This window comes from Tubulanus polymorphus, chromosome 2 (genome assembly GCF_964204645.1).
Source record: "Tubulanus polymorphus chromosome 2, tnTubPoly1.2, whole genome shotgun sequence".
Taxonomy (NCBI): domain Eukaryota; kingdom Metazoa; phylum Nemertea; class Palaeonemertea; order Tubulaniformes; family Tubulanidae; genus Tubulanus; species Tubulanus polymorphus.
Window position 1 is genome coordinate 8,242,486 of NC_134026.1, and position 14,959 is coordinate 8,257,444.

The 14,959-nt window shown below is 39.4% G+C and overlaps 1 protein-coding gene across 2 annotated transcripts in view; it reads right to left on the reverse strand.

Annotated features, from left to right (window-relative positions):
* Positions 1 to 1,129: 1,129 nt before the first annotated feature.
* LOC141899450 (fibroblast growth factor receptor-like 1) overlaps positions 1,130 to 14,959 on the reverse strand; it is a 41,117-nt gene continuing 27,287 nt past the window's right edge. For both annotated transcript variants that reach the window (XM_074785762.1, XM_074785763.1), the window contains 5 exons: positions 8,302 to 8,340; positions 6,591 to 6,872; positions 5,115 to 5,236; positions 4,305 to 4,542; positions 1,130 to 3,644 (listed from right to left, as the gene is read on the reverse strand). In XM_074785762.1, the coding sequence (XP_074641863.1) occupies positions 3,295 to 3,644; positions 4,305 to 4,542; positions 5,115 to 5,236; positions 6,591 to 6,872; positions 8,302 to 8,340 (1,031 nt within the window). In that variant the 3' untranslated portion in view covers positions 1,130 to 3,294. The remainder of the gene's footprint in view (positions 3,645 to 4,304; positions 4,543 to 5,114; positions 5,237 to 6,590; positions 6,873 to 8,301; positions 8,341 to 14,959) is intronic.

Sequence of the window (14,959 nt, forward strand, 5' to 3'; positions counted from 1 at the left end):
TCGTCTTTAAGCAACGCCGACGATGAAGATACAAAAATGGAGAGCTACAATAGTTCGATAGAGACGATTGGAGGGAACATTCTAGAAAAATCGCTAAATTTCTTTTAAAAAACTGTATTTTCATTTCGAATATATTGTTCTTTACGAAAGTTTTATTGCTTTATATACGCGGTGTGCATACGTTACTATTATTGCATGTGCAAATGACAACGGAAATTTGAAATTATCTATTTGTTGGCCGGTGCAAAATCTATACCAAAACGTTAAATTCATGGGGCAGAGTCACCAATTTTACTTGAAGGGAGTAGGATTACATTTACTAGCTAGATATATAAATAGTGCCCGCGTACGCATTCTTATTTGACTATTTGATATAATTATTCTCTCCTAAGATTATTGAGAATGGGAAACGTACAAATATGATAAATGCAATGATTTCTACGCGAAACGCCCAGGAGTTGATACTTGGAGAATTTTAAGGTATAGTAATGCATCGACGTTGGAGATACATATCAGTAACACATCTTTTTGCGTGTTCTTTTTCCATAAAAATTCCGGTCTTTCTATGTTTTTTTCTTTCAGTCCGAAAATATTCAATATCCGCCATTATCCATTATAACGTCTTTCCTTATAGCGTAGGAAGTTGTTTAGAATTTTCTTCGAGTTTTGGTACCGGACTAAAATATGATAGATATTGATGAAAAAAACTTCTAATTAGAATTACCCTGTAGATTAAAACATACTTTTGAGGTCGCGGTCATATCATAATGAACGAGCCCGGTGTATTAAGTAAGAGAAATCGGATGCCCCCGGCCACCGCTGAACTCATCATCCATAGAAAATCCAAAGGAAATCACGGAAATACGGTATCGCCGAGGTAGCAGACGTATTTTCAATTACCAGCATGACATTATCAATCACATGAAACCAATTGACTGGAACTATCATTATTTTACCAGTGCGGGGAAGGCACGGCTTATAACGAGAGAACGAACGAGGAAAAAAAATCATTCGCATTTCATACATCAGTAATCATAAGTACTTAATTTTCTAAGTACAATCACTACAATATATGTTTATATATATATATATATATATATATAGGTATATGTATTAGTATACATCACAAAAATACAGGAAAACAATACTATCCGTCGCGAAGACGATCGAAATAAAAGTGCCACGATTAGAATTTAGAAAATTAAATCGTATCGTTACTTTAACGGAATGCTGCCTCGTTGTACTAGGGGGCAGCCGATAGTCGGTATCAATACACAAGTTATGCCTTCTTAAAACTAAACGCGGCCTTATAGTCTATTGTAGTAGGATGCCTACTATATACCTTGTTTTTCAATTACCCTGTGAACGATTTCTTATTCGAACGAACAGACGCTTCGTTTTTATAGATTTTATATAGAAGCGCAAAATCAACGCTCGTCTTAATCTTAATTATATACCCTGTCATTCGTGATCATTTACGTTAGTGTATATTGAATAATGAATAACGTTTTACGATAATTTCTTTTTTTTTCTTTAAAAACTCAAAGAGTACCCTGATTACTCCAATAACCCTGTTCACGATCATACGATGAATTGCGAGAAAGGCTGAACACGAATGATACCTTGCTTCTCCTCGGATCGGCCGGGTCATTTTAGTAAACCGCAATGAAATTTGTTATCAGTTCATTTCTACAGCTGCTCGGTCTGTTATGGTTAGCCTGATTATGATTTAAAAAAATAATGCACAGAGTAGATAGGCGGCCGACCGGGTCAACAGAAAGGAAAAACAAGGTATCAATTTTCTAGCCTAAAATCATACTTTAAATTAATTTTTTATGAGTACCCTGATTAATCCAATTAATGAATGAATGATTACACCCTGTTCACGATTCACGATTCTTTCGAATCCCCCCACCCGCCCCTAATTTTTAACCGCTCGTTTTTTCATTCATCGCAGTATTCAACTTCGCGATATTCGTTTTTGTTCTATCATAATTTTACTCTCAGCTTGACGAAAGCCGTAGCGATGAATGCAACGTGCACGATATTATGCTTGAGTACACCTCAAATCGTGACGAAACATAACGAACAGCATAGCTGCGACAACTTAAGAGGCCATCCATTAAGTATGCATCGAAATCTAAATTAAGACATTTTTGAAAAATTCTGAGAGGCTTTTACGTCAATGTTTAAGCCTCAGGGGCCGGTTCCGTAGTCATGGCTTAGACTTAAGACCAGTCTAAGACCATCTTAGTTCTATGGAAAAACTAACAAATTAAAAATTAAACAATGATATTGTTATGACTGCACGATAAAACCGTTTTTGAAAATGGCCCATAGAATTGGATAGAAACGTCAAATTATCATTCAGTTTTTTTTTCATTATCTTGTGGGATTTCACTTCAATTATATCAGATAGTCACTTGTCTACGGAAACCAAAACGATTTGACGAGTTGTGCTACAAATTCTCATCCTCCCCGGGCAAGGGTTTCGTGCTGTGACCGACTCAAGCGATGCCATCAGGTTCGAATCCCTGCCGGGTGGGAAGCGAATTCTTTGTGTACAGAAAATTTTTAGACTATGAATACTTAATGAATGGCCTCGTTCGATGTACATGAAATAAATATTCAACATTCAAGAGATTTAAGAAGAATCGATGTGAATCCTAACAAAAAAAGAAACATGACCATATCATACGTATATAGTCAACATATTTGTTTTGATAGCTTGACATAAAAATTTCATTTTCACGATAACTTTCTCAAAATGACATTAATAATGATAGCAATGATAACAATAATAATAATTATTATTATTACTACCATCACTGCGCTAATATACAATATCATCAACAACATTTAATATGTAAATAATAATAATCTTTCGCACACGCATACGTATGGTAATTTACATTTTTAAAAAAGAAGAAAAAATAACATATTTCACGAGTCGACGACGACGACGTTGCCTCAATATACAATGACTGTGTGAACGCCTTTTTTCTATTATTACCCTGTTGTCCAGTTGAGAACAATACTGTCTATACACCGATATAATAACATATACGGACATAACCAAAAAGCACATGCCCACATTTCGTAATTGGTTCATTCCTTTTTTTTCGTTAAATAATGAAGCTCGAGAAGAGGTTTTTTGTTTGTATGTTTGTGTATACAATATATCACATAATCGTCACGAACAGAGAGAGAGAGAGAGAGAGATAGAGAGAGAGAGAGTCAGTGAGAGAGATAAACGACAAAAAACATCGGTGACTAATAGCGGTCGTTACGGAACTAGCATTCACCGTACATAGTGTGTTGAGGCGTTTGCATGTACATTCTCTGCATGTTCGACGAATTGTTGAAGTCCGACTGCGAATGCATGTCCGAATTGTAGTTTTTTAACATTCGTTCGGTGGTCGGCGCAGTGCCCGCGCCCGCGGCCGTGCCCGGCGCGTAGCGTTTCGCCGGCGTTTTCTGAGGTTTCCTCGTGCATTTTTGGCGCACAACGATTACGATGATTATTATTATAATGAGTAACGCGATCGGAATGCCAATGATTAACGAATAGTTTGATATATCGTCCAACGGCGTCGAATTGTGAACCTTTTTCGTATGGCGGTCTAATGGCTTCGCGTTCGGATCTGAAAAAAACCGAAAAAATTAGAAAAATAATGACGGTACTTCCAAGAATCACCGGCAAATACATGGGGTCAGTTGCTCTAAGGTTGGATAACCAGCGGATAACACAGTTACAATGCAATTTCAATTATCACTATGTCAACTATCCGCTGGTTAACTCTAAACAATTTTTCAGCAACCGACCCCTGCATTTCATTTCCTTTAAAATGGTGTACAGATTAGGTTTATCAAACAAGATACTGCATAGCTAATTTAGATTCAATGAAAACATATGTTTCAAAAAAGCGTGAACATTATCCAAACAATAAGGATCTCGAGGGATCGCCACAAAATGGCGCCTAGAAACTGGAAGCTTCTTTATTATCTCTGAGTTTCATTTATCTGGTATTATTCTGATCGTTAAACTATGATGAAACCGGCGATATTTAGATAGTCCATTGGCAACGAAATGATTGACGGAAAAATCTGAATTAAATGTCGAACACATTACGGTTGAGTGGGGATGTGCTATTTCGATCGGGAAAGTGAAACTTGACTATAGGAAAGTCCTTGATCAAGATACGTTACGCACCGCATTAACGGGCGATTCTGTAAACAACATTATTGAACGTTAATGCACCCGTAACTAGATACGACGAATACTCTTAACGGCGTATATTTACCTGGCGTTACCACTAAATATGCTTCTTTGTAGTTATATCCGCGGTTATTAGCACCAAGACACACGTACATGCCGGCATCTTCCGCTCGTGCGTTGTGAATTGTCAGTTTATTTAAATAGGAGCCATCTTTGCGGAACCAGACCTCTCCCTTTTTCAGCACGTGTAAAACCATGCCGTTCACTTCGATAGTTTGATTCGGCTGCGTGACGGGCATTTTACTGTCTAACTTTTTCAACCACTGAAACGGTTAGAGTATAGGATGATGAATGATACAATCTATATAGGAGCCAGTTGCTCAAAAGTTAGCTTAAGATAACCGGTGGATAAATATCATAGTTAAAAGAACTTTTAATTGTCACTATGTCAACTATCCACTGGTTAACTCTAAGCAACTTTTGACCAACTGGCCCCTGGTTGTACAGACAAACTATCAGAGGCTTCAGTTGAGATCTTTTTATACCCAAAATATCATAAACTGACATGCAACCAGACCCACGACTAAAACAGAACCATAGTACAGTGGAACAAGTACCAGGTACTCCTCTCTATCAAAGGGGATTAAAAAAGCATCAAATTATTAAAATGGACTTTTTGAAGCCACTTTCCAAGACATAAGTTCTATCAGTTCCCAGTTTTCTCAACACCCAAATCCCGAATTCCAAGTGTAGAGTGCTATCTCAGCTTCTCGTTGAAGATTCAACCTTTTTAACATTTTCCGTTATAATCGAATCGTAGGAACTTTGTCCAACAAATGTATTATTGTATAATAACATTCAGATTCACTTAATACACAAAACAAACAACACTTACCGTTATATGAGGAGCCACCTCGCTGCGAACCTTACATTGGAAGGAAGCCGTGTGACCGAACTGAACAGTAGTGTTCACGGGATGTGGTGGAATTAACTCCGGTTTCAACATTAGTTCGCGTTCTGTAAATATCATAAACATCGCATGTTATATCGTATAAATATCTTAAGTGTATGTGCCAGTTTTTCTTAAATGTTACAAGAAGACCGAATAGCCGAAAACTAATGAAAATCACTACGACCTCATGGTACAGAATTTCATATGAAAATCCTCTCTCGAGACCTCGGAGAATTATCGGAGCATTATCAAATCCGATAGTTAATCTTAGGTCCGTATAGTTTTTGATGGACAAAAAACTAAAGCGATCACGGTCTTTTGAGCAACACAGGATCTCGAGAGAGTATAGGCTATATACACTTTATAACGCGTGTTGAAAAAAATAGCAATATAATTCTGCAATACAAAATTACGAAATCTGCTAATTTCAAATTTTCATTAGAAACTACGTTTCAACTAGTCACTTCCGGCCACCATTCCATTTGACGATGGCTGGAAGTGACCAGTCGAAATGTCGTGGCTACTGGAAAATCGAAAATTCGAAATAAGCAGATTTCGAACTATTTCGTTTTATTAATCAAAGATTGACAAGGTTGAATAATAGTAAATAAGAATTTGAATGATCCGGTATCTGCAGCAAAATTTACAAAATCTCTGACGTTGCCCACACTCTCGACTTGAATGTCTCTTCGCTTCTTACGCGAGAACGGACATAATGGAGACGAGAATATTTTGAAATATCAAAGGTGATGCAACGCTCCAGAGGATGATGTCATCTTTTCCTCTGGCAGTCGTTGTTTCGTTCTCATCAATTTTCATTAATGTATTTTTATATGCTGATGTGTTTAATGCTCCCCGCGGTGGTAATTTATCCTAAATTATGCAAACACGAATATGCTTATCGTTCCCATGGGCTGAATGAGCGATATTGTATTGCGTAATAGATCGTCGGAAAAAAATATCCTCGCTTATTAATCGTGAATTAAAATTCTTCCTCTTAGGCGGAAAAAAAATAGAATTCACCGCGAAATATATTCTACAAATCAATGAAGACTATTTGTTTTGTAAACTCGCAGAAAACGAAAATATTGTTCTTCATAGATAAGCTTATTCAAAAGTTTTTTATTCATTTATTTTATCAAATTGACATTGAAACTTTCGGACAGCAAGCTTTTTCGCGTCTAGCGCCAAGACTTTGTGGAATAAATCAAATCTTTCCGATTTATGTCATCTCAATCTGGATCAGTTATAAAGACATCTCAAAACCACTTTGTTCTGTGACTATTACGATAAGATTTACCCACAGGGGCGCATATTGCTCTGTACTATAGGATCCTTGCGCGATATAAGAACAATTTATCATTCATTATTTCTATCAAATTTAACACAAGCCTGTGGCACGTAATTCCCGAATCTTACCTATTATTTTAAGCTCAAATGTGTAATTTACATATCCGACGCGGTTTTCGGCTCTGCACATATATTTGCCACTGTCCTCTTTATGCAAATTGGCCAACTCGAGCGTCCACTGGGACTTCTTGATTCCTTGCGTTTCTCTCCATTCTCCGTCGACCTGTTTGAACCAGGTTATTGTCGGCCGCGGTTTACCTTTCGCTTTGCATTTCAGCCGGATGTCGTTGCCGACTGGCCGTAGTATCGGCTCCCTCCGTAGCTTCTCCGGGTGTACGAACAAGGGCGCAACTAGATTTCGAGAAGAAATGGCCAATTAGAAAAATAAAAAGGCTTTTACACCACCCTCGATGACACCGAAATAGGTGCTGCCAATATTCGCAATCGATTTAGGCACTACGATAGATAAATCAATCATAAACAGAATTGCGAAATCGACAAAACTGTCCAATACGTTCTATCATCAATTTCACAATGTAAACTAATGGAGTAGGTTTTTTTCCGCTTCTGTATATAAACCAAATTCAGCCATTTTGATGAAATCTTGAATTTCGCTGTTTTGCAATTGAATGATTCTAAGGAGGATAAACCGATCAAAGTGAAAATATTTCCGACATTTTTGAATCCACTGTTACGAAGATATAAAGAAAGAATTCATTTCATTAGGACATGAATATCTTATGAAAATAAAGAGATCAAACTGAAAAGTATGTTTTTGCAATTTTTGAATCCATGTGTACACATATAAAGAAAAGATCGATTCAGTTTGCACCTGAATGCAAGCCACAAACCACGGAAATTGTAGTCCAGTTTTTTATTGCTTTCTTTAGATTTTGTTAATAACAGATTAAATTCTATATCGAATTACGTTCCGTACGGCAGGGTCAATTTCCAAGGCAGATTCTCTCCGGGATCTCTCAACACGATCGAGATTACAACCGAAGGATCGGATCTCGATCGGAGGAAAGCAACCAGAAATCCCGGAGAGAAAAATCGTTTGTCAGCAATAAGAGTATCGGCTGATTTCGCGGAAGCTACACCGTTCGAAACTAGCAGCAAATTTGAAATCAATATGGCTGTTGATGATTGGTTAGCGATGAAATATAGCTGATTGCCAATTTCGAGTTGCTACACGGAATTCACACCCGACGCATTCGTTCACCGGGGAACGCAGATACGGAAGGCTCCGAAGAGACCCGTGATTTGGAATTGAATTTCCTCCGCGCATTGATAGCGTATATAACTCGAGTTAACGCGGGCGAAAATTTGTTACTAGCTTTATGGTCGGGCTACACAGTGCGCAGAATTTATCAACTCGAAATTGAGCGGAATGAACTGAATACGAGGAATACCCTCGGTACAGGGAGCGAAATGATTATACATAAACGTTCGAATCTCCTACCGAAAAAGACACGATTGAATGGGTACCCGCAAAACCAGCTATCCCACCAGATGGCGTGACGAGCAGTAGGTCGTCGGTTGTCAAAAGTGAACTGGATTTTTAGACTCCCCAATAGGTATATCATCACAGCACCCAGAGAAAAGTTCATTTCGATTTAATTGAAATGTAGAAGAAAACGAAGGCGGACGACCAACTTGCTACTAGCGAACCTGGCGGATCCTCGCCTGCCATGCGTGGAATCCTCGATTGACACAGCAGCACCCCTGCGGGTACCTCATTGACTTGAGATGATGAATATCGATATGAATTTACACTTACTTCCCGGTGAATTTGAAAAGTTCGCCGTGGTATTTCCATCTGCAAAATAGAAAGACGAAAATTTAAAAAAAAAACGATGATATATTATTTCAGACGTGATATAGAATCTATTACGGGTAAGGGTTATACATGGTCGGATGTGACATTTTTGACAAGGCGAGCATTTTGTTCGGCTTATCGTTGGGAAATGGAAGAGGATTTCTGATGTCCCTGAGGCAGTAATTAATTGACTTCATACGACAAGTGTGAGTGAAACAAATTGCTTTCTGATCAATTTCTGCCCAGTCGCAGTTGCTTATATACGGGTGGTATTTAAATGAGATCGGACGACGAGAAAGTAACGCTCTGACCGGTTTGTTGCAGCCGATTATCTGACCGCGGAGCAACAGTCAATTGTGCGCGCGCGATGGCCGTTCGGACCACGTAATTTCGAGTGACGTCTAGCAAGGAAGGATTACTAATATCGCAGTTGATTTGAAGGCGCCGACTTTCGATACGAACTGGCGTGCCGAGTAATTCCGAACACGGCGTTTTGTGCGCATAACCTGAAATGTGTCGTTCCAAATCTCTTACTATTTCGATCATTTCTTTTCCGGTCGAAAAGACCTCATCATCCCGAAATATCATCATTTGCTCCACTAACCTACATTATCATTATTGTATAAGAGAACCTTGTGGCCTTCTCTTCGTTATGTCATTATCGTCAAACTATTTGGTTTCCAGCATTTCAGATGATTCAGGTTTCATCATCTAGACGTGCCTTATCGTTTTCTGAGAATCTGAAAGCGACCTCCGAAGCATTTTCAAAAACTTAAACCGACACCAAACCAAACCTACATTTCTATTTTTCTGTAAATCCGAAACAAAATGGCGGCCTTTACGTAGTAAAGCGGCCTCCGAAGCATTTTCGAAAACCTTAAACAAGAAACCAAAGCTATATTTCTCTTTTTCTGTGAATTCGTAACAAAACGGTATTTTTCATACTTATTCAGGAATCAGTGATCAAAGTAGAATTTTCTGATAATTCTGATAATTCGTATCACGGTATTTCTCGACGATAAGCAGGCCTCGGCAACCTTCGTTGCAGAAATTTTTCCAGTTTTTTTTCTCTCCCCGCGGACGATTTCAGTCGCATATGGCGCGGCATTAAAAATACTAACTCTCCCGACTAAAATTGTTACCAGACGAAAACATGAAACGATTTTCAGGACTTATATCAGTGCTGTTGAAAATCAACGTGTCAGTAGACTTCTGTGTTAATTCATTCGGAGCTCTCTGTCAATCACAATCGGATGTATACACGTAACCCTGACTTTTTTTCGTGAGTCATTCCATGACCGAACGCTCTCGTATCCCACAGGAAAACTTGGGCAAATAACATGCATGAATTGTGCAGCGTTTGAGCTGTCATTGTGCGCGCGCGTGTGTGCGTTTATTGTGAATCATCTAATTAGAATATTTGCATAAACATATCATATTATTATATCCCTCGATTACAGCCGACATGATTCTTTTCGCCGACCCCGAAAACCACTTTCCGCAGCGAAAGAGACGAACAATTCAAACAAAATATCTTATGTTTTATGTTTTTTCTTTTAAGCGCGGAATTTCTTCAATATGCTCGATCGGCCGGTCGGTCGATCGTTCATACCTCTTTTTGAGATTTAGGATTGAGTCTATTAGAGTTTGAATTCTTAGAATAAAACTACAATATTCGATTCAGATGAGATCCGGATAAGAATATATACCCTACTGATTTCTCTTCGAACTGAATAAAACATTATTATCATTATCATAAAGTATATATATCTAATATCAAAATTCCTTAAGACTGTCTTTATGCCTTTTGCTAATATTCAAGCCAAGAAATATCAATATTCTGACGAAATACATAGTTATAAGGGTTTATTGAGAAGATAGTAGACCCTTAGCGACCAATGATTGAGAGTGTGGCAGGTAGCGATTGATATTCGAAAATACTTTCGAATGCAAATATTGCGTTCATCATTACATCGAAATTATGTGCGAACTTTTATGACATAGCACGCTAAACAATACACAAGCACTATCATAATATTATATAAGCAAATATGCGTTATGTAATACAACCTTTACTGGTGGCGCACTGAGCAAATTTTTGTTCGGATTTTCCATAACAACAATTATATCAAATATTGTTACGCAATGCGGCCGGGATGGAAAGGTATGGTTGTATTATATTTGTATTTATCCGGTCGAAGATCTAACAATATATATGAATATCATTTCGTATATCGGTGCCATGATGCTCTCCGATTATTTACTTGTATTTGACAGACGTTATGTTTGTCTAATACATTAAATATTGATCGTTAGGTAAATACGACGGAAATTTCTGCGAAAATCTACGCCAGCCATAGGCTATACCGCACGAAGACTAGATCCGTATACCCACGGACGAACGAGGCATTCGTCAGCCCGAGGGAATTTTGTCTTTACCGGAAATCATTTTGAGACAAACAAGTGCCTGATTTATCGCGAGACCGATCTAATATATTCAAAATATTCATCAAATATACAAAAAGCCCATCGGAATAAGATGGCGTAATTAAATTTTTCCTGATTTTTCAACGCGACCGCCGCGAATCGACCGAGTATCGATATTTCCTTCGGCGTTTCAGCGAGAGATGGAAAAATAGCTCTATCCAAGAATTGTTTCGAATTTAAAACTGTCGCGCGGTACAAAAACAGCCTCGGCACTCGTATTGAAGCTGACACATGTTAGTTAAACGAAGTTAGACTCATGAATACTGGTTGTTTTTAATGACCGCGTCGGGCGTTCTTCCTCCGCGCTGCGCAGCTTGACAGCTCCAATTCTAATGCGAGTCTAAAATCGTTAAAATTCTGTTCACGCCGGAATATTTTTCCCGGCAACGACGCGTAATGAAATTACCGAAGACTGGCTTTCAGAGATTACCTTGTTTCAATCTCTGGGCGGCGTATATAAGCGTATAGATCAATCGCTACCTCGGCGACTTGAAATTGAGTTCAGACGTTCTGACACGGGATCGACGCTGATTCATTCAAATTCGAAGTCCCCGCGAACGCGGCCGGTCATAACATTATGCGACATTTATTTAAAACGAACGACGCGGACGCCGCTCTAAATAAACCTAAAATAAAGGGATCCCGGTTGCTTCGTTATTTCCCGAGGGAGACGGCATAGCATATAGCAATCACGCCACAGTCAGTTGAGGTCTTCATGTAAAGGCTTTCTGGTTGACTGACGACGTCAAAGTGATTAGAAGCGTTCGTCGATCATTGATTGGGTTTTTTTTCATAATCATGATAACATTTGAATAATTGGTTTACGGCAAAAATGCTTGTCACAGTGATAGGAAGCATAAATGGATTGCCCGTAAGGCATTCAGATCGAGTGAACCTCCGAGAGACTCTGAACTATGATTGAAAGCCACGGATATTTTGCTGATCGTGATTTCCAACGGTCGAAAATACGACTGCTGTTACTCGAACTTGTTACAGCCGCTGATGATGAACAACTTGAATCGAAAGCGTCTCTTGAAAAGTATGAGCAGCAATCACGCAATGGTTTTTGGCCCGTGCCAAAAGGAGCAATCGTTCACAAAGGTGCTAAATGGATCCGTGCCTGTCTAGCCCGAACAGAAAACGTCGTACCAGGCCCGGGCCAAATTACTCTGTATGAATTGCTACTCGTTCCGGAAGTGTCTCATTTTGTAAAAATATGGTGAACCCGCTCTCTGATAAGGCGCAGGCCAAATTTTACTCGGGCCTGATCCGGGCCAAATTGTCTTCGAGTGATCGCGGCTATAGTGTTGCATAAGTATGATCTTGTAGTTTAGCATAGAATGTACAAACTACATTATACGTCCGTGATCTCAGCAACACCGCAATATGTAACGGATTCTAAGCTCGTTATAAGAAATGTTTTGAGAAGAAAATTTGTAATTCACAAACAAATATATCAATGAATTGGTGCTTTCATTTACGCAAAAGAAATCTCGCTTCAAATCACCACCTTCATAAAGCATTATGTATCGAGTTCATGCATTAAGGAGAGCTATTTTTCCTCTTCGGAAATGTTGTTGTTTCGGCCTCCAAAGCGTAAAGACGTATATGATTGCTTTTCGCTTTTTGCAACAGTAGTTCTCTGTGTGCGCTATTCTCCCATTACTAACTAGTTCGAAGCGGCAAATTATAATAAGGGGTATCCGCATAGCGCGGCGAATAAGCCGAATGAAATGCCAGCGTCGAGCAAGCTGCGTCGGCAACTGGGCCTCTGACCCCAACCATCACGAGAACTCGACGGTTAACTGTGTTTCAACAAACAAGAACATCGACTCCGGTGGGCAGGGATTGTGTAACCGACCGTGCTTCGCAGACATAAGGGATATCCGATTTACTAGAGGATGTAATTTTTTATCGTACCCGTCCAATATGATACGGCCGCCGCCGAGATAAGCGAGCTTTTAACAGGTAAAACGGTAAATCGGATCCCGTCTTATCAACTTATTGTGTTTTCTGCTCGACGCCGACCGGCATTTCAATCACGAAACATTTCAAACATTTTCGAATGAACGGCGCTCGAGCAAGAGCTGATCGTAGATTCGAATATCAACAAAGCAAGTATATTTGAAACGGACAACGCCGTAACATGGCTATAGTTCCTATAGCGAATGGCCTGTGTGATGATATGAATCAAGAAAATTTGCCGGACGAAAAATCTGCTCTTCGCCCTTCGACAGTATGGAACCGAAACATTGTGTGTCGTTTCAAAAATTCGCTGTTATGGGGGAATTTCAGATAATCGTTTCCAATAAACATGTGAAAAAACAGATCGCCGAAAGTCCCTGCCAAAATGAATCAAATTTTCAAGGACAAAAGGACGCTACAACGTACGTAAACATATTTCAGAACTTTTGTTAATTAGTACAATGTGTTTCATTCAAAGTTTTCAGCTATGAAAACGTCACCTAAACACAAATACTTAAAGATATCGCCATACTTGAAATTCTGGTTCATTCATTCACCAGTGAAATATGAACACGCACGAAGTTTTATACATAAAAAGAACGTTGGTTCTATAGAAATTCGATGAGATAATTTATTCGTTGACGAGTGATTGACATTGCGGGGTGTTTGTCAAAACGTAAAATGAGCAAGATGAGAAAAAGAAAAGCCAACTATGTGAGTCACCTTTGTTGTTCTTGTAAAGACCGTGCCCTACCAACAGGATCGTCAAACAAAACCGTAATTATATCTAGCTGTATGATTGACAGCAGGTATATAGGAAGTAAACAATAATAGCCGAGTATGTATACATTCTTGCCGTGACAAACTTTGCCCCTGAGTTCATATACCGTCTTCCATTATTAGCCATTTCCCGAAGATATAGTGTACACTTGCACGCCACGATGTTTGGATTTCGACAAAAGCCTTTGTCGCGATATCAAACACATGGCATTCGACCGGGACTGGAGACATTATAGGCCATCTATAGTTTCAATTACAAGCTCTTTTTGAATTCAATGCTAAAATCGTTTGATCGCCCCCGACTTATTCATGTTCTATTTTCGGCGTCCTGGACCGCTTGAATACGCCAACATCAACGGCATTACAAGGGATTCTGCTCTTTCACAATTGCTGCCAAACCTCCGGTCCTCGTTCCGTTGAACCGTCCAACAAATAGAATAGAAGCGTCTTCAAACCGGCAGCAGAAATCTGGGTTTGCCTGTAGGCAGTCTGTGCGCGCACCGGGGCACAAAATGGCAAAGCTTATTCATTTCTGTTTGGAGGAAGAAGAAAAAACAACCCGAAATAAAAGGTTTTTCATCCGCATCGACGCTCTAAAAAATGCCAAATTTCTATTGACGGAGTTGCCGGGCATCTTTGTAAAACTACCTGCTCGGGAGGCCTCTTAACATATCATAAATCATCAATATAAAGTGAGTAATGACAGCGCGCACACTTCTCCTTCTGGGCTGCTATCAATAATGCCGAGCAAGTAGAGAGATACGGTTAGGGCTCCGTGCATTAGTTTAACTATTGACTCTAAAACGTTACCATGGTTTAACTCGAGCACCGGGACTTCTCCAAGCGTTAGTAAGCGATGACCCGGTCAGAAAATAGGCCGTTCGGGGGCAGGTAGGCTCCCCGCTAGCGAACCAATTTGTATCTGGCTGCTAAAACTTCTGACAGGTTTTGCTAACACTGACGAACGCTCTTCTATCTTATGCGAAAACCCATTAATCACTTGACACGTATATGAGTGAAAGATGGAATTATAATGTACAGGCTATCTTTATCAATACTTAACAACAACTAACAAGCATACGAGTAATAGCGTATATCAGCCATAATGATATCGTATATACAACTTGCATCTCAATACCGTTCTCATAACAACTTTATGAATACCTGTCCACTAAACAACACGCGTTAACCCTTTAAAGCCCGGGCCATCCTAGGAAACTAATCGAATGTGAGTGCGTGACGCACATCCCTATCACCTGCCTTCTATAATTTCCCAGAGAGGGAGTTTGTCAACAACCAGTATGCTGGGCAGGATACAGAATCTACATCCCGGAGGAATCAGGCCCGATTCCCGTCCGCCTTCATACTTGGCGTCGACTCAAAAGGT